General features: G+C 43.3%; 1 protein-coding gene across 2 annotated transcripts in view; it reads left to right on the forward strand.

The window, feature by feature from the left end:
* The window catches only part of RARB (retinoic acid receptor beta), a 164,099-nt gene that overhangs the window by 16,375 nt on the left and 127,169 nt on the right, over positions 1–20,555 (forward strand). For both annotated transcript variants that reach the window (XM_046001560.1, XM_046001561.1), the window contains exon 2: positions 12,107–12,255. In XM_046001560.1, the coding sequence (XP_045857516.1) occupies positions 12,107–12,255 (149 nt within the window). The remainder of the gene's footprint in view (positions 1–12,106; positions 12,256–20,555) is intronic.

The raw sequence follows: 20,555 nt of genomic DNA on the forward strand, positions 1-20,555 counted from the left end.
AGAGGACTGTAGTAGCACTTTGGCTTAATGCCTGACTGGCTGAGAAGGAAGGGACTGTTGAGGGAGATCATAAGGAGGCCAAGCTGACACATACTGCTTTACTTGTGTTGGCTTGTAAAGAATCTCTTCGGTAAGCATGGCCGCTATTCAGGGAAGGAAAATGCAAGTGAGGGTCAGCAAATCAAGACATGAGTCTAAAGTGTAAGAGAAAGCTGGGAAGAGTGGGGTGCTGTCTGGCTCAGTCAGTGGAGCGTGCCGCTCTTGATCTTGGGGTTGTGAGTTCAAGCCCCACGTTGGGTGTAGAGATGACTTAAAAATAAAATCATAAAAAAACAAGATCGGAAGGTGAATGACATTGAGTTTGAGCAGCACAAGTGTGATCCTTGATACCTTAATGATGGTAACTCTGCTTGTGGGACACTGCTACAGGACAGGCGTTGTGCTCCTGCTCGTCACTGTGTCCCTTTACAGTGATTTATCATTTAATGCTCACAATGACCTAATGAGGGATACACTCTCAGGCTATACAAGGAGAACTCGAAGCTCAGAGAAGTTAAGTGACTTGCTCACAGTCACACAGTAAGTAGCAGAATTAGGATTTGAACACAGACCAGCGGGCTTCAGAATTCACACTTCCAGCCACATGCCTCAACCTATCTGTAAAGATGGGAAGTTCCCTGAAAGAAGGAATATCCAAAAAAGACCCAAGCCTGGGGACTCCTCCCAGTTGGAAAACTGGTGACCTTTTCTCCGAGTTAATTTTTCAAGTTTTCTTTGGCAATGTCTTTTTAAAGAACTATAATTAAAACACTTTGAAACTGTCATTCTTCTCGAGAAATACTGAAAAATCACTGTTATGAAAGAAAAACACTACCGTGGTAGCATCTCCATAAACTTCATTCCATATGGAAACTTCAGAATTTTGTCAGTGTCCCGCCCCCCCCCCCCATTGTGTTGACCTGATATGCTGTGCTCTCATCCCCAGCACTAACAAAGTCTCCTTCTTAGTCAACTAGAAGCTGCAGGGAGGATGTTCTCTATTGTCCTGCTCCCACCCACCCTGGTCCTCCTGGGAAGAGAGTAGTGCAGCCCCTCATTTGGAAATTTCCAGATCTATAGACAGTGACCCAGGAGCACGGCACAGCTTTCAAATTCTGGATGTTGCTTTCATTCTTGCCAATTAAGCTTTGGTTAAAGGAGTGTATACGTGGCACACTGGCAAGAGAGGGAAAACTAGCTTAGGCGTGGGGCTTCCAGAGCTGTCCCCCTGTCTCTCTCCCCTCACCCCAAATCCTGGCAGTTGTGCAGGCCATATTTGGCCTGAGTTACTGTCCTGACAGTGTGTAGTCACACGCCCTTGGAGCACTGCCAAAGGCCTCTGGAACTTCGGTTTTAGCTCCTGCCATTCTGCCTACTGGGGGTTGGTTTCTCGTCAGGGCAGGGAAGATATGGGAGGGGCTTGTGGGTGTGTGTGGGTGTGTCCGCGCCTTCTAATTCCTGTGTTTGCTTCTGGGGGACTTTCCTACTTTATTGCTCTGACTGGAAAGAAAAGAGGGCATTATTTCTGTATGCTTAGTTTCTTTTTTACTTTCCCAGTTTTATTTTTGGTCCTTATGCTGGGATAACTGTGTGTGTGTGTGTGTGTGTGTGTGTGTGTGTCTGTCTGTCTGTCTGTCTGTCTGTCTCTCTATCTGTCCATCTTAGGTGTAGCCTATATATTCTCAGACTTGCTGGCAGGGACTATGCCACCCTCTTGCCCAAGAAGTTCGGTGTGGTACGAACGATGTCATTGTCTTCCGCCAACAGCTGGGGCACTCTCCTTCTCATGAACCCCAGACCATTTGCATTTCTGTCCCTGCCCATTCCGTCTGTGTGGCCTGGAACAGTGCCACTGTGCCCCCAGTCTCTTGCCTGTAAGAACAAAACAGGAAGACTACCTATCTCCTGGGGTCATTATGGGGGCCAAATGGATTAATCTGTGGAACATGCTTAGAACAGAAGGGAGGAGTAGCTAGGCCACAGCACACGTTCCACAAAGGTTAACTGTTAATATTGTTGTACTGTTTCATTTGACTAGACTCTAGAGATTGTTTCTGTCACCTTCTCAGGGAACAATATTAGTCATGTTAGATAGGATTTACCCACCTTTCCCCAAATACTCTAATCATGAAGTAGTAGCTAATATTTTTATGTATTTTTTATGGAGTTCACAAAATGTCAAGCCTATCACATAGTAAGTGTGCTTGCCATCTCCACTTTTCAGCTGGGACGTGGAGGCTCTGGAAGCTAAAGTGACTGCTGGTATGTGGCAGAGTTAGGAACCTAGTTTCCGCCTTCCGTCTGCTAGGATGCCAGGCCCACCTCTCTGGTGCTGCAGGAAATCATCTAATTTGCTGTCCCACTGCTTTGTCCTGAAGTCTCCACACAAGTAGCATCCTTACTCTGATCAGCGTTTTCAACCTTAGCACTATTTACAGTTTGGGCCAGATCATTCATTTGGGGTGAAAGTGGGGAACAGAGCTGTCTTGAGCTGTCTTATGCTTTGTGTTATGTTTCAAAGCATCCCTGCCCTCTGCCCACTAAATGCCAGTAGCAGCCCCCAATTATGACAGCCACAATGTCTCCAGACATTGTAGAGAGGGGGGCACAAAATCAATGCTAGTTAAGAACCGCTTCCCTAGATCAAGGAAGACAGAATGGAAATGTTGGGCGGAGGAGGGTGTGGAGGCAAGGGTTGGCTATCACTTATTAAGCACTTACTGTGTGCCAGGGAAGTTGCAAATATTGTCTCCGTTTCACCAACAGGAATTTTTTTAGGATTAGCTGCATTTTTCTGAAAGAAATACTAGGGCTGAAAGAAGTAAAGAAAACTGTATCACCATTAAATTAGTAAGTGGCAGAAGAAGGATCCAAATCCAGGTTTATCTGGCAGGAAAGCCCACGCCCTTCCCATCACTTCCTACATATCGTTTTCTGCAGGCTTATGGTGTTTTAGTTCTTTTTAGAAACCAAGAAAACCCACACAGTGAGGATTAAATGGGCTCAAAGTTATTTTGACACCACTCACGAGTGTATACCTATAAAAACCAAACAAAACCAAAAAACTTCTTTACAGCCCACTTACAACCAAGTAAGCAGAGCATCATATGAGAAAGTTCGTTTGGGCTCGATTTCAGTGTCACCACACTTGAACCTCTTGGAATATAGCAAGGATCCCCATATGACAAAGCCTGACTTCATTGTCCTCTTCCTTAAATATAGTATTCTGGCAGGTTTCTCCTCCTAACTTTTCTGTTAGGCTGGTATCACCGTGGTTTTTAATAGATATTAGCAGTGCATAAGCAAAGAATTTTGTATCTGAGATGATATATATTTTAGTGCTCCGGTTTTAATCAACTTTATGTGCAGGAAATTTGAACAGATAATAGAATGTCATTTATTAGTGCAATAATTGCTTTTTTAGAAATTATGGGAATCCTGATTAGAAGTGGAATATTGAACTGAATCATTTGGTGTTGAGATAAACTCTTCAGGGGGACCTTAATATTGCGATGCAATTAGCTTCATCTATACGTGGCTCCTGAGACCAGTTCCAGCATTTGCTCAGTTAATGCAGCTCCATTTCTGATGCCTCTCAGTTCCCATCATTAATAAGTAGTTAGATGTGTCGGCCTGTTAAGTGATTTTAAGGGAGAATTTATTTGAACCCTGCCATAAGCTATCTTAGTATGTCCTAGAAAATAGTGATATAAAGCATCGTCTGTTAAAAACGTCACCCAAAACAACCTATGAGATAATTTTCGACTATGTTCCTTGAAGCAAGAAAGTGTATTATCAAAATGAAATGTAGGTGTTGAACGTGTCATGGTCCCTTAGGAAAATATGACAGCACTTCCCATGGTAGAAGTCAGTCCCAGGAATAATTTCTCTTGCTGGCCGTGAGCCCAGGCAGGTGTAGCAGTAATACAGAGTGATTAGTGGATTCTGAACTACTCTCTCTCTCTCTTTTTAAAGCCCGAACTATCTTGTCGAATTTAACCATGTCTGGAATCAGTGTTTGGAAAATTATAACCATGAATGAAAAGAAAGGGAGGTACACACTCCTACTTTTCTCAAATTGGAATAAACTCACCTGACCAGACCGGACCCAGTGATGTTTCTAGCAAAGAAGATAAATGAGGGGGTTGGAAAAAGAGAAGGCAAAAACTGTGGGTTTTCATAAAATAATAGCGATGTCTATGAAGCCATTTCAGTCTCTTTTGTAAAGGCTGAGAGTGGTGCTGTGTTTTTAAATTCCTAATTCTAAGGCCCTGGGTTCCTGGTTCTGCCCCTCCCCCTGGTTTGGGGGGAGGAGTTAAATGAGTTAATACATATTAAGAGAGGAGCACAGCCCCTGGCTCCTAGTAAGGGCTCAGTAACTAGCAGATACTAGTAGTTCAGGCTCTTCCCCAGCAACTTTGAACCCGCTGCCAGCTACAATCCACTGCCAGAATTCTGTGGGAGAGAACGAAGGCTTCTGGCTTGTGGTGAGCGTAAACACACACACAGCCCGAAGTTCTCAAGGTATTAAGTACTTAACAAGGTGGAGTATTTAGTAAGGACCTGTGCAAAGGGGAAGCTGACAGAGTTCCCACGCCAACTTGACTCGGCGAAATGTTTGGGATTTTCAGGAAGTTAGGGCAGTAACAAGACATTTTTAAGTCATGGTGTCTCAAACATTGCTAATGTGCATAGGAATTCTCGGGGGTTTTAAGATGCCTATCTTGATTCTGCAGGCCTCTTTCGGGTGGAGCTGAGAGCCTGACTTTTAACCAGTTCCCAGGTGATGCTGATGCTGCCGATCCGGGGACCAAACTGTGGAAAAGCAAAGCTTTCTTTAAGGACTGCAAAATCAAAGTCTTCCCCTGGCCCCTGCTTTTGTCCCCTGCCTGTGTTCAGCACCTGTTGCATGTGTGGTCAGAATAGCAGGGATTCTCATAACCCAGCTCCAGCCCTCGGCCAGGATCCTGGGTGACCCGGGCAAACACACAGTCCTTCAGGGTCACGGGCAGGTTACTGAGTCAAGACTGCCAGAGCCCCGCGTTGATGTTTTCCTCCCCCCCGCCCCCCGCCCCTTTCTTTGCCTGCCCCAAACCCCAGACTAATCTTGGAGCTGCTTAATAATAAGAAAGCCAGCAGCAGAGTGAGGCGAGACAATTTCAAAGCAAAGGTTTTCTTGTTTGGCAATTACCTAACTTCACAATGCGATTTACAGATTTGCAAATTCCATGTGTGTGGAAACAAACTGCTTCTCCTGAAAGATGATTAGAAGTTGACCTTCCCTACCCCCCCACGCTCCCACCCCGCCCGCCATGAGGCGACAGGAAAATTAAATGAGCGACAGTTTGGAGGGTTGTTTTTTTTTTCTTTTCTCCCCCCATTCTAACGTTTCGAGGCATGTAAATTATATTTTAATAAAACGTCTATACCCGTGCTCGGACGCGCATATGGACACGCAGGCAGCGGTGAATCTGGTTCTAATTACTTGTACTTTAGTTGAACTTTGGCGTTTCCTTTGACTTTCTCCCTAATGTATGTGAGCTGTGGGCCTTGCAATCCTGCAGTGAGTCCACAGAAAAAGGGGGAAAAAATCCAGACCGGCTCTCTTTGGTGCCAACAAAAATGAAGCCCCACTGAATGTTTTGACCAAATGCAACACTTTGCTATTCTCCCTTAATTAGCTGAAATTACTCCCTCCCACCGGGTCCCGGAGCTCTGGGCTCAAAATTCCCCCCGGGGCCTTGCAGGAAATGCCTTTTGCTTTACAACTCCTTTTTCTTTTAAGGCTCAGCTGCCCAGAGAGTGCATTAAAATACTGTCTTAATCATGGATGGTTCTAGTAAAAAGACAGGGCTTTCATAACGTTTGATGCCTGCCTGCCGCTAATCAGGCCCAACATAAAACCCCGAAATCTGTCAACATGGTTTAGGCAGCACTAAATTAGTTCTCACAAAGAAAAAAAATAGTATACTGTGCTCTCTCTTAAAAATGTTATCTGCTACTTAATCTAACCTTTAGAAAAATGCCAAGCATGTTAGGAATCGTGAAGGGAGCTATTGTTGGAGACTTTCTGTGTGTTTAAATGACACTCAGGTGTGTTGTAACAACAAGGACATTTATACTGTGTTTTCTCAGGTGAGTTGGGTTCACGAGTGCCAAGTCCTCTTAAATAGGCAACAGTGTTAATTCTTTCTTCTTTTCTTCTTTTTTTGGGGGGGGGATTCTTTTATTTGGGGGATGAATTAACCCCCCGGAGTTGTGGCAGCGTTCAAGAAAGCAGTGTCACTTGGGAGCGCTGGTCTTCTCCTCTCACACCAGCTCTGTCTGTGGCGATTCCCTTTAGTTTGTTTTTGTTTTGTCTGCAGACCGCTGGATCTGAAGCCCGTCAGAGTAGGGCTTCTCAAAGTGCCATCTGCGGACCCCTGCCAGTTCCTCAACTGCCTGTTTCCAGTACGTGATGAGAGGAGAGCAGGCACGCGTGTTTAGAAACTTTTACAGCAATTGGACAGAGTCATTTTATGTCAAATACAGCTTGCTTTTTCCTTTAAGTGGTCACTTGCGTTTTAGATATCTTGTTCAATTTCATTCCTTTTTTTTCTAAAAATTAATGTTGTATGTATGTCCCCCCCAACCCCCACCCAGGGATATGTTTTTATTGAATTTTATCACCCATGAAGGAAGGGGGCGAGGAAGTTAGAAACGGTCTTTTGCCAATACAGTTTGAAAGTTTGAAAATCGCTAATTTAAAGCACATACCCCCCACCCCCACCCACCCAGGAATTCTGTTGCTGGTGGCTGATCTGGACCACACTTTGAGGAACATTAATTCAAAGGCAAACAAAACCTGGAAGGGATTTTTCTAGAAGGAAGGTGAGCTGTGTTTCCCTAGTGACAGCCACCTCCATGTTGCAGGGATGGAAAGGTTTCAAATGCGGCCTGGAAGCTTCTGTCAGCACAGGTCTGGTTCACCTCATTGTCTCCTTTCGCATGTGTGCAGCCCAGAGAGGCCCCCTCAGCACCGCTGGTGCTGACTCTGCTCTGGGCGGGGACCCACAGAGCCAAGCATCCATCTAGCCCCAAGTAGCAGAAGTTCCTCTGTTGTGGCCATTCCCTGACAAAGCAGGGCAGCCCATCTGGTTAGCAGTTTGGATGCCACATCGGAGGCTGCTGCTTACTGGGGATGCAGTCACCAGCCAGAACTGAGTAAGTCAATAAGTAAGCAAGGAAATAAATAAAAGCATGAGGCAAAAAGCAGATCCAAATTATTCCTCAAAGACTGCTTCCCCAAACTGAAATCACATCAGGATGGTTGGAGTGCAGTTGTTTTATTGAATGACACAAGCCTCTTTCCCCCCTGGGAAGTCTAAAAACTGCTTTTTTGGCCTGCCTGAGATCGCTGAATGAGCTAATACAGGACACATTGTCTGCTGAGCCTGCAGAGTTTTCGAGCAAAAATTTTATCATTCCATAGACTGACTGTGCTTGCCTGGAATAAGGAACAAAATGTTTGAGACCTCTCAAGGGCATTTGATGAATCTAACTCTAATTTAAAGGGACTAATAGATTATTGATTTAAGCAGGATGACAGTGAACAGATCAATGGCCAAGCACTGTGTAGCTCTTTTAAATACCAACAATGGCTAGTGGGAGAGGGGCCCTAGGCTGCCCCTCTCCCTTGTTTCCCACTGCCTGTATTGGTGGTGGTGGTAGGGGGAGGATAGAAGGGGAAGAGGAGCACTAATAAACTTGGCCAAAGTATATTTTTACTGAAAAGTCCAGAGGTTGCGTTAAAGTACAGATCTGCTTTTATATCGATGCCATATCCTGGTTGTAATTCTAGAACTTGCCTTGACGTGTTTGCTTAAGGCTAGCTTTGGCATTCAACCACACCACAGAGATTTGCTTTTCTGTTTTGCTTCACATTGTTCTCTGTGGTATAGACCACACAAAGGAAATACAGGACCATCGATTATCAGTTTGGAGGGGGTTGTTTGAGTATATATTAGCACCAATATTGAATTCTTTACCACCAGTGGGACAGTTTTTCTGAAGATGATTATTTCTTGTCATATATAAGGCTTTTTCTATTTATGTTTGTGTGGGATTCATTTATGGCATTTGTAGGATTCAAATTACAAACCTCAATAGAAAGAACTCATTCATCCTTCAAAACACAGCCTGGTCACCTCCTCTGGGAAGTCTCCTTTGAGTTCTCTGGGCTCAAAAAGGCTTTTAGCTCTCTGTCATTTTATTGTATCAGTGGTCCCCAAACTGCTACAATTTGGACTCACCTTGGTTTGTCTATTTATTTATTTATTTATACGCTCGTGGCTCCCACTCCCAGATACTCTGGCGTGATAGCTTTGGGATACAACCTGGCATTACAATTTTAAAAGCTTCCTACGTAGGTCTAATGTACAACTGGCTTAGAGAAGCACTGTATTATATTCTCGTTTTTGGTTTTTTTCCATCTGGCGAAACCATCAAGACTAAGGCATTATACCACTCACCATCCATAGCATATAACACAATGTCTGGCATGCTGTGGTCTAGTCACTCAGCAGAATAAATGATTGAACACACGACCCTCCACCACACAAACATGGGAAGGTTCATAGCATTACTGATGAAATCACCACAGCTTTAATAAAAGTCTAGAGCCATCACTATTGATCGCTGACAACAGAACATTTCCATTCACAGCGCCTGTTCAGGAAAAGCATTCTGGATTCATCCATTTGTTACAAGTGACTCTTATCCTCAGAAAAAGGCTTTTACCAAACTTTGTAAAGTGTTTTGGGGTTTGTGAGGTCTCCTGCCTTTTCAAAGGTGTGCTTTGCCCTGAGTTTCTTGGGTATTAAATTGCCCAAGTTCTGTTTCCTCTCTTTGGGAGGGTGAAATGCTGGATTCCCTTTAGGACATGTATTTGAAGTGACATATTTATGGAAATTACCACCCACTTTTGAAATTCAGGGCATAACTCTGACAGCTGAATCCAGCCCTAACAGAATTCTATTTACAACTTTCCTAGACAAGCCAGATTAGCTGTTCTACACGAGCGAGTAGAGCATTAAAACACACACACCCCGCATTGCTTCTGTGGCGAACACAGTGCAGGATTGATCGTGGTGGTGATGACATAACTCTGTCGGAGTTGTTGAAACTCTTGGGTGGAAGTAGAGCCGAACGAATAAAACCAATCCAAGACTTTGGGGAGGCATTTAGGGAAGGACTCCCTTGTATTGATATACTGGGAGTGACCTAGCCTTTCTAGAAGTCCGTTTATCAACATGAAATAAAAAGTAACAAAACATTTCTAAATAACCATACCTTTTGAGCTAGTAATTCCACTTCAGAGAATTTATCTTAAATAGGCATATGCTGAGATTAGTTAAAAAGAGGGTCATCATAATGGAATGTTTTGCAGGAAAAATATTTATGGGCAAGGGAATAAACGCATGACATAATAAGTTAAACAGAGTCCCAAACAAAATCTATAGTAGAAGTCCACTTTAATAAACAAACAAACAAACCAGAATCATTTATCTGGCTAGGAAAGTGGTCTGGAAGGATGTATGCTTGGGTGATAACCGTGCGTTTTCTCTGAGTAGAAGGTTGGGGGTGATTCTCTGCATGTTTGTTTTTCTTAGATTTTAACAAAGAGCCATACATTATTCCTTACTTTTAACAAGTACTGTTTTCTTGTTGATGTCATTATTACTCATTTGCTTCCAGTGAAGCTGATTAGCTTAGTGTCGGGGCTGCTTTTGCATTTACAGCTTGATAGCTGATCTGATAAGCTTTAGTGACCTCTCAGAAGCTAACTTTTATGTAGAATACTTGTCATAATGGTGCCAGGCTGCCCAGAGTAAGGGCCGTCTTCCTCCCAGACATCTTCTAACCAGTAAAGACTGTAATAGATTTGTCTGCTAGCCCTGCATCACTGTAATGAATTCATTCCAAGATACTTCTGAATTATGAAAATACTATAATTATAGTTGATTCTGCTCCAAAAGGATAATTAATTTTTTAAGGAAGCAAATGAGTATATGAAAGCTATTTGATTTGTAATTGTGTTACCTTAATGCCTTAGAGGGGCACTTAGTACTTGGAATGAAGACGCAAATGGAGCAGGGAAAAGTTCATGTATTCATTCACAGATATTTATAGATATCCTACCTACTATGTGCCAGGACTTCTTCTTGGCCTGGAACATAGTTGTAAATGATGCATGTAAGTTCCTTGGCCTCATGAAATCCGGAGTTGGAAGGTAACAGGTAGAATATAAAATTGTGCATAAACAAACGTTCTAAACTTTGGTACTGGTTAGGGTTTTACAGAAAATAAAATAATGGAGTGTAATGATCAGGAGGGGGAAGGGACATCTTAGAAAAGCCATCTCGGAGGAGGTGACATTTACTTTAAGATCTAAGAGGTGAAGAAATGTCACCAGACATGTGGTGGTCTGAGAATTTCCAGGTATGGTTACCTGGTTAGTGCAGTAGCCTTATGTTGGTACAAAAGCTTGCCCTATTCAGGAGATGAAATAGAAGCTAAGTGTTTAGAGGTTTGATAAAAGAGAATGATGATCTCAGTGATGTTGCTGTTACTAAGAAGCCGTATCATAAAGAGCCTTGTAGAACGCAGTAATGAGATTGACTTTGACCTAATTGGCAACTAGTGGAGGGCCTTAGACAAGTAAGGGAGGTGGATTGCTTTCACCTTTTTGAAAGGTTATCTCACTCGTATTTGAAGAGACCCTGGGATAGGAGCACAGGCACAGGGAGACCATTGAAGAGGCTGTTGCAGTAGCTCAGGTGAGAGATGATGGTGGCCTGCTGGCCTGGCATGGTAGCAGGATGATGAGACGAGGATGGATCCACAATGCATAAGGAGTAGAGTTGCCCCAACTTCCTGAAGGTTTGGCTGTAGGACAATAAAGTCGGTAGAATATCTAGTCTGGAAGATTGTGAGTAGTGGAACAACTGGAAATCTTACACTCTGGGGAATATACTGTATATTGTAAAGAAATTTGGAGGTTGGAAGATTGTGGAACATTACTGGATGACTTTGGGTCACTCCCTTCCCCATTTCCATCACACTTTGTGTGCATTTTTGCCTGTGATAGGAAAAGGGCCAGGTCTTGCTTTGACTTGGAACATAAATCTGGTAAGAAGGGATGGGAGAATAAATTCTGTGAATCCTATTTCCCATGGAATTTGGGTGGTTAAAAAATGAAATGGGGAAATCCTGTATTTTTAAATCTAGGAAAAAGAGCAAAATGACTCTGCCGTCATCAGTATAACCCACTGTTTCTCAAACCTTAATTGTATATTTGGCAATCTGTTCAAAATTGATTTTCAAATTTGTTCAAAATTGGATTCTGATTACCAAGGCTGGAGCGGGGGCCTGTTGCTCTGTTTTCTCATTATCTCTGAGTGGACGCTGAGGCCACTGGTCCAAGGAGCAGTCTTGGAGTAGCCAAGGTCTTACCGATTTTGTTATTAATGATGATCCGTCATGGCTGCATGGCCCTCCCCAGACACTTGCCCAGTGGCTGCTATGGGCATTTTCTCCATTTGTCTTGGGAAACTAACTTTTGGCTAAGTGAGCAACAGGGTCAAACAAGTCATTTCAGAGACTCCACACGAATCAGAAGCTAAGGAAAACTAAGAGCAGAAAGACCGGGGGTTGCAGTGTGAAGTTCTGACTTTGTGTCTTGGTTCTACGAACCAGCCTGTTGATCTTGGACGAGTCATGGCACTTCCCCGAGTTTCTGTTTCCCTCAAGGGCAGCATGGAGAGAAAATCACGTCCCTCACAGTGCTGGATGCACCACGAAGAAGAGGGGCAAATGCACTTGCTCTGTGAACGGTAGAGCGCCACGATCCTGTCCATGTCCCCACAGCCGGGCCGACAACGACCCGTGTTTTTGTGGGCCTGTCCTTGCTGGTGTTCTTGCTGAACTTGGTGCTGGGGCCTCTGATTTCGCTGGTGAAAAAGAAATGACCCATTTTCTCTTTCTTTTCTCCCCTCCACCACCCCTCCCCGACCCATCTCCACCACAGCAATTGAAACACAGAGCACCAGCTCTGAGGAACTGGTCCCGAGCCCTCCGTCTCCACTTCCTCCTCCCCGTGTGTATAAACCCTGCTTCGTCTGCCAGGACAAATCATCGGGGTACCACTATGGAGTCAGCGCCTGCGAGGGCTGTAAGGTGAGTACCCGCGCCTCTGCACCCAGTGTGTGCTCCTTTTCCATGTGCTCCGTTGTTGGGTGGGAGCCTGCTCAGCTCTAGAAGCAGGCTGCTTTGCCATCTTGAAATGCCACCTCTACTGTGGGGGGCTCTGTTGTATTTGATGGTTACATTTCTTCCTTCTCTCTCATTACTTAAAAACTCAGAAACTTCTGCAAATGACTGATGGGGGCCAAATGTTTCTAGGGCCCTTAAAATAACAGAACAGTTCTTTTCAGGTAACAAGAGCTTTTTGAAGGAGTCCTGAAAAGCATCATCCTGTTTCTCTTTAGAACATGCCGTCTGCTGTCTTCGTAGTTTTATTTTATTTTTAAATATGACTGACAGTCCACTAAATCAACTTGCTGCGAATCCAAGGTTGAAATTGGGATTTATCTTCTGGCTGTTTCCTCAGCCCTGTGGCCTTTGAATTACGGTTTGAGTTTCAGCCTGTAGGGACTTGCTACCGTGTGCGCGTGTCATAAATTCAGGAGAGCTGGATTTAAAATTCCAGCCTATGGAGTGGTGGAGGCTGAACATGTGTCAGAAAGGATATGGCTGCTTTGAATCAAGGTAGACAATTCCTATCGAGTCCAACAGTCTTAATTGAATGAAAGAGCTGCTTGTTATTATTAATTTTTTTTGAGAGAGAAAAGAAACGAAGACTGACTTCATAAACAAATCCAGCTCATCCACAGTTTTTCAGAAGAGCTATGGCTGTTTTGAGCTAGTCCTTTCCCAGATAGACAGCTTTTTTAGGGTCCTTCCTACAGCTGGTCAGATCTGTTCTGTATATAGATCTATTGGATGATTCATTGCAATTTTCAGCATGCTGGAATATCACAGGTGCTCCCATCAGGTGCCCCGTGGCATTTTGTATTTGGCTTGTCAGAGCTAGCATTTATTGTCAGCATATGGATTGGTTGGGCACTATGGTGTAACAAACCCTCCTAAAGCTGGAGGGCCCAAGACGACCACCCTGTGTTTAGCTTCCGGTTCTGTGGGGCAGCATTTTAAGCCTGGTTCCTCTGGGCGGTTCACCTGCCGCAGCTCCTCTCTGCTGTGTATCTCCAGTCAGCTGCAGGTTCCCTAGGTGGCTCTGCTTCGGGGGGTTACCGAAGGCTCCTCTTGGCTGGGGTGTCTTGCCTCTCCCCCTTGTGGTCTCTCGTGCCTGTTGGACTGGTACTGGGTTATTTGCACAGGCAGGGTTCTGGAAGAAAGAACAGAGACACACGAGGTCTCCTGAGGCCCGGGCTCACACGTGGCACAGTGTCTCTGCTGACGTGTTCTGTTGGCCAAAGTAAGTCATAAGCCAGTGAGACTTGAGAGGTGGGAACAGAAACTCAACTGTCTAATGCAAGGAGCAGCAAAGTCACGTTATAAGAGGCAGGAATACAGGGTAAGGACAAGTGGGGTCATTTTAGCATGGAGTCTGGCACGCTGAATGCCTTATGGTCCATGCCCTAGAGCAGATAGGGTCCTAGCTTGAGTGTCCAGCACCACACTCAAGTCTGGAGAGTCGTGGGTGCTTAAAGATAGAGGTTGAGCAGACACAGAAATGTCACTCTGCCCCTGAAAGAAATTATGAGTTTTCTCCTCTTTTCAAGCCACTGCAATAAACATGGATTATTTTACTGAGCGAGGCTAGTTTAGGGAACATCTCTCTGCCTCTGGGATTGTAATGTTCGTTGTTTTAAAGGAGTGTCCTTTCCTCCAGTAGCTTCAGATAAGGTGGTCAGGAAAGTTCACACGGCTGCCAGTTGGCAGCTTGATGAAAAGCCAAGCATTTGTGTGTCTAATTATTACTTTTATTATTGATTGCTAGCTGAACCGACTTAACTTTATCCTGATATTTCGGATAGCCGCAGCCAAACACAAGTTGACTTTGTCCACTTGTTGTGCAATATATAAATAAACTCTTTCCTAATGATCATTTGGAGTGAAATGAAAAGACACTCCTTTATTTCAAAAAATGTTAAGTCACGTCCTGTCCAGAAATGGTTCGGAACACGATTATATTCTAACTCAGCTTACCTGCTCCCATTCTGTCCTGGGAAAAGAAAATTACCCCGTATCTCTCTTCTCCGCCACATTCCAGGCCCTAAAATATTCAGCTGTTTCACAATCTGTACAGCACACACTGTTTTAATGAGCTCTTAGTCAGCTAATTCCCTTGACCTCTTGTTTTAATTTTGGACTCTGACTCTTTTTAGGAAAAACCCCAACAACAACAAAACCCATACCAGAACAGGCAACGTTGATAAACTTGGTGAAGCCAGTCAGAGTCATGTTATGGCGTAGCTGTTTATCAGAGTAAAATCCCAATAAGGCTGGTCAGCCAGTTGTCGGATTTGAGGGTTTTTGTATTGTGGGTGGAACTCTGAAAACATGGGCTGCCTTTCCCCTAGGTTGTTGAGAAAGACTGCTCTGCATTTTGGCTTACTGGGAAAACATAGTGGTAGAATTCACAGAACTGAAAACCATAAGGGCAAGGTATAATAATGTAACAGCCAAAGGAGAGAAACACAATTTTAAAAAATTAAATATAACTGTTACCATTTTTAAAAGTTACTAAAACAGTGCAGAATTTATTGTGTAAAAAATAGAAAATTAAAACCACCATAGTTCTATGCTTGGAGAAAACCTCTGCTAAATCTGTTTTTCTCTGAGTGCATATATATATATGCGTTATTATTTTAGACTTTTAGAAAAACAGAAGTTTATGTTAGCTGCTGGTTTTAATCTGCTTTTTAAATTTAATAGTCTTTCATGATCAAAATTTAAACAACTGTATAGTTTTTGTGGTTATAACATTAATGTAGTAATTTATGGTTATTTCATAATTTATTTAATGAATTCCGTGTTGTTCATTTAAAGTGTTTGCAGTTTTTCTCTATTACAAGTAATGCTTTAATGTATAGCCTTGAGGTATATCTGTGATTTTTTTTTTTTTTTTTTTTTAGGATAAATGAGTAGAATTAGAATTTCTGGGTCATTGGCTTTGAACATTCTTAAGGCTTTTGATACAAATGGCCAAAATGTCCTCTAAAAGAGATATATCAATGTCCTCTAAAAGAGATATATCAATTTAAGTTCTGTTATTCTGTTAAAAGTTAATCGTATTTGGGGCACCTGCGTGGTTCAGTCAGTTAAGTATCTGCCGTCAGCTGGGATCCTGGGATCAAGTCCCGAAATGGGCTCTCTGCTTGGCGGAGAGTATGCTTCTCCCACTCCTTCTCCCTCTGCATACTGCTCCATCTGCTTGTCCTTTCTCTCCCTCTCTCTTTTAATTGTATTGGAGATTATCTACTAGGAATCTCTCCCATGTGATAATAAGGTAATGAATCAAGAAACAACTTCTCTTCTGGAATTCTGCCTCTGTTTACTTAGGTTGTTTATAATGGGCCCGATGCATGTTATCCTTTTGGCCTCCCAGCAGATACACCATGGGTCCCTGATTGACCATAAGGGCTGGCCCATTTCTTGGCTATGGATCAAAGATCACTATTCTGGGTTGGGAGCCCCTGCTCTAAAATAGGACTCCTAAAGAGAACCCAGTTTATATTTATAAGAAATAATGCCCACGGTGGCTTTAGCCTGTCCTGACCAGTATGACCTTATTGACTATTGGTTGGGGGAAGAGAACCTTCTGTTTTCTTAGGTAACAATGGCATTCTCAGACTCCAATTTAATGAATGGGTTATGGTCCGCCTCTTGGAATGGCCAGTGGTTACTGTGTTAACACCGCATTACCATGGCAACATAACCACTAGATGCACCATTGGGATGTCCCGTTTAGGGGATTTCCAGCTGAGCCATGGCAGTTTTTTGCAGGGGACAAAGAGTACATAAAGTGAACAGGTGTTGTGGTTAGCCAAGAAGGTTCAGTAATAGAGAGTGATAAAGTTGATTTTCATGTGTCCTTCAGAAACCGTGTCATTGCTCATAGCCATAATTTATGCACAGTTTTGGGCTTTATCATATTTTATATTGATTATGGAGTTTAGAGTAAGGATACCAGGATTTGAATTCTAGTCAGGCTACTTGATAACTTTGTGACCTTGGGCAGACATCTTTAGTTCTCTGTGTCTCTCTATTCTCATCTGGAAAAATGGAGATAAGAAACCACCTATTTCATAATATTGCTGCGAGTATAAAATGAGTTACTATGAAGCATATAGACAGTACTTAGCAAATAGTAAGTGGTATATACATTCAGTTATGGTCTGTGTTATCAATAATTTAATGACTTTTGTACAGTGATGTTTCATCAGTTATGCTTTTGGTACTCTTTCTTATAAAACTCTTTGAACAATTCTCCATTTCTTTATACCAAAAATAAACACTGCCTCTTTCCTTCAAGATTTAGTTTAAGACCCAACCACTCCACTGAATCTACCCTGATTACTCCAGTACGGGGGTTGGCAAATGGTTTCCATAAAGAGCCAGGTAGTAAATATTTTAGCTTTGAAGGCCATCTGGTCTCTGTCACCACTACTCAACTCTGTCACTGTAGTATGAAAGGAGCCACAGACAATATGGCAAACAATGGCCATGGGTTTGTTTCAATAAAGCTTTATTTTTTTTAAAGATTTTATTTACTTATTGGAGAGAGAGAGACAGAATGAGTGGAAGTGGAGGGGCAAAGGGAGAGAGAGAGAGAGAAGCAGACTTCCCGCTGAGCTGGGACCACCCCTTCCATCCCCCACCTCTCTGCAGTGGGACTCAATCCCAGGACCTGGAGATCATGACCTGAACTGAAGGCAGGTGCTTAATCAACTGAGCCACCCAGGTGTCCCAAAAAACTTTATTTATAGAAATAAGCAGTGGGCCACACTTGGCCCTTGGCCTCATCCTGAGCTCTGCTAAAGTACAGGAGGATGTATTCTTTCTTACGATTTCTAAAACTCAAGTGCTGATGCTCCAAAGTACTCATGCCAAAGGTGCCAGGCCAGTTGTTTCTGGTGGACTGTCGGCTGGGGAATGCAGTACTTCTTTTCCACTTGCTTCAGAAATGGTGTTTAAAAAAGTTGATGTCTCCTTGCCCAGAGCTCCAAGGTGGGAGCTTTAAGACTCCCCTCTCTGTCTGTTTTTACTGTACGCCTTTATTCTCACTGAGGTCCCACTTCTTTATCATCCAAAGTTATAGAAATTAGCAGTTTCCTTGTAAGTGAGCTGCTTCTAGGAGCACCTAGCGTCTTACTTTGGAGGGGTTTGTGGGATGTGTTTTATGAGCTGCTGTCTTAGTAAGATTTTCTTGCTTAAAAAATAACCCCATGCTTGTTGGCTTAAAACAATAGACATGTCTTGTCACAGTTCTGTGCAGATTTTCTTGTCTTGGCTGGCTTGTCTTGGGTCGGGTGGTTTAGGTGGCCTCATATGACTGGGTCCTCGGCAGGATGACTGGATCCTCTTCCTGTGTTCTCATTCCTCATCCATTAGCCTAGCCTGGACTTGTTCACAGGGTGGTAGATGGGTTCCCATCAGTAAGAGGAAAAGCATCAAAGTGCCAACCGCTGGTTGCATCACATTTGCTCACGTCCTGTTGGCTAAACAAGTGACATGGTCAAGCCTCAGTCTGATGGATGGAGAAATAGACTCCACTTTTGAAGGGAAAAGGGGTAAAGTCACCTTGCAAAAGGGTGAGTCTGCTAGAGCTGGCTGTTGACGATATACTGTCGTCTGTTAACTTGTGATTTCATGTGTAAGTCTCTTCTAATAGCCTATATTCACCATCCCATCATCTTTTAGCAGATAATTATTGAACACCTACTACATCCCAAGGCCTGTGCAGACACTGGAGATGCAGCAGTGAACACAGGGGAGATGTTCTTCCTGGAACTTACTGTCTTGTATAAATAATGTACGGATGATAAACAATTTAGAATTGGAAGAAAAGGAACAGAATGCTCTATAAACAACAGTGGAGAGGCACCTGATTTATTTGGGAGTCAGGGTGCGATCTTACGGCTGGAAGAAACCAGCTGTGTGAGTAACAGGAGAACATTTCAGGGCAGAAACTAAATACTTAGAATCTAGGGCTATTCCTTTCTTTGCTGTATCCGTTAGCTTCTCTGGGACTCAGCACATTTGTAAAAGTAAAATTTGCAAGTTTGAACCCAGTCCTACAGCAAATAGTGGTAAAACTGTACTCATTATTGTACTTATTTCTTTTGGGGATCGCTAATGTGGTGTGGCTATAAGTTGAGAGGTGGGCAGGGGGAAGGAGAAAACTGCCTTGTTGGATACCTTCTCTATACCAGGCACTGGGGCATTTTATACTCATTTCATTTAATTCTTGCAAGAGCTCTATAGGGGGAAGTCTTGATGATACCCATTTTACAGATGAGGAAACTGAGTTTCAGAGCCGTGAAGGAACATGGCTAAGGTCACACAGCTAGTCTTTTCAAGGGCTAGGATTAAAGTGTTAAGCCTGCTGGAAAATATTCCACTGTTTTAGCTGCATTGAAACAGAAGGTAGAGAGCAGTGGTGTGTGATGTTCTGGAGTGGGGGTTTCATGGGCCAACAAATTAAAAACAGGTGGGAGTATATTTAAAAAGAAAAACAACCCTGTTTTCTTGATCATTTTATAAAAGAAATGGGATTTTTATAACAAAAAGTAAAAGAAAGAAGAGCTTACAAGGCAGTCTTTCCCAAGAGGGGACAGTTACAGGACCCACCCACGGGCACCCTCCCAAACGATGCTTTGTCCTTGTTCTCTCTGCTTTGCCAGTGATACAGGTAGAAATTTCCCATGCATACGCTAGCATTTGGGAGCCACTGTCCAGCCCCCATGGAGAGCCCCGGGTACACCCTTGATGGTGCATCTTACCCACAAGGGCACAGAGGAAAGCTTGCTCAAGGTCATGTTGGTAGCCTTCTATTTAAAGCAGCCTTTAAGAGTTTAAACTCCACTAGCCCCCTCAGTCCCTCAGGGCTAATTTTGTCCATTTTCTCAACTGCCTTTGTTTTCCTTGCCTCCGAAGAAGGGAGGCCCTCATCTCCATGACAGTGTTCGGCTGCTGGGCTGCTCCCCCCCCCCCCCCCCCCCCACCGCAGACCGCAAGTAGTATGCTCTGTCACAAAAAGTTTTGCAATCAGGAAGATGGATGTCTGCGCTTAATTTTAGAACTTCTATTAAATACTATAAATGTGCCTAATGATTTTATTTGATCAAGGCCATTAAAATGACCTTTTTTCCCCTGTTTTTGGTTTTTTTTTTTTTTTTGGTTTTAATTGGCATGGATAAACAGGAACCTTAAGCTCTGCCTTGAGAACATTTCTGGCTTTGCCGCCCTGTTGCTTGCTTCTGTTCAGAGGTTGGCTGCAGTATTGAGCCCCAAGAATGATATGCCATGCGAAAGGCAATAACAAAAACTGGACAGTGTCTGCATTCTGTAATAGCTACAGTGAATTGTGAAGCTCGCCATCAAGTTCATTATTAGAGTTTTTGAACCACACAAAGCGGGTCCCCTTGTAGACCCAAAGAGCTATTAACATCAGCGGACAGTGGAGAACTGACTGACTCTGTCATTAATCAGACATCTGTTAAACACCTTCCGAGACAGGTTTTAGATGTAGAAAGGAAAGGTTTTATGTATTTGGTCCCCAAAGCTGTATCCCAGTATTTATAAAGCCCATAGATGGGTGCCTGTTGGGTAACAGGGACATGGTAAATATTTATGGCCTGAATGGACGGACGAAGGGTAAGGACCAATGGTGTGTGTACCGTGTACTATGACCCCTAGAGGGTTTGGTGAGCGCAGAGACGGAGACTCTCAGCCCTCTGACACGTTCAGGGAAGGCTTTATACAAGAGATGATGTATACGTATGTTCCAGAGGAGAGGAGTACTCAAGGCAGAAGTTGAAGGCAAGGGAACTCAGAATAACTTACGAAGAATTATGTGGAAAAATGGAAATTTATCCATTCTGTAGACCTTAGTTTTACAGAGTCCTATGTAAGCAACTGGGGATCGACCAGGCTTTAAAAAGGCTCGGTATTCATTAAATATCATTTCCTCAAAAAAGACTTCTCTCTAACCTCAGGTTAGTGTCCCCTCTTTTGCATTTTTTTATTGTTCTCCTTTATAGCACTTACTGCAATGTAATCAACTTATTATTTATGGAGGCGTTAGTTTGATGGCTTCTTCTTCTAGACTATAAACTCCAAGAGGGCTGAAGCTGGTCTTAGCGTCCACCACAGCACTCTACACATAGTAGAGCCTCAGTGTATGAATGACTTTATCACAAGTTAGATCTAATTATAGAGTAATTAATATA

The sequence above is a fragment of the Meles meles genome, chromosome 4 (assembly GCF_922984935.1).
Source record: "Meles meles chromosome 4, mMelMel3.1 paternal haplotype, whole genome shotgun sequence".
In the NCBI taxonomy this organism is placed as follows: domain Eukaryota; kingdom Metazoa; phylum Chordata; class Mammalia; order Carnivora; family Mustelidae; genus Meles; species Meles meles.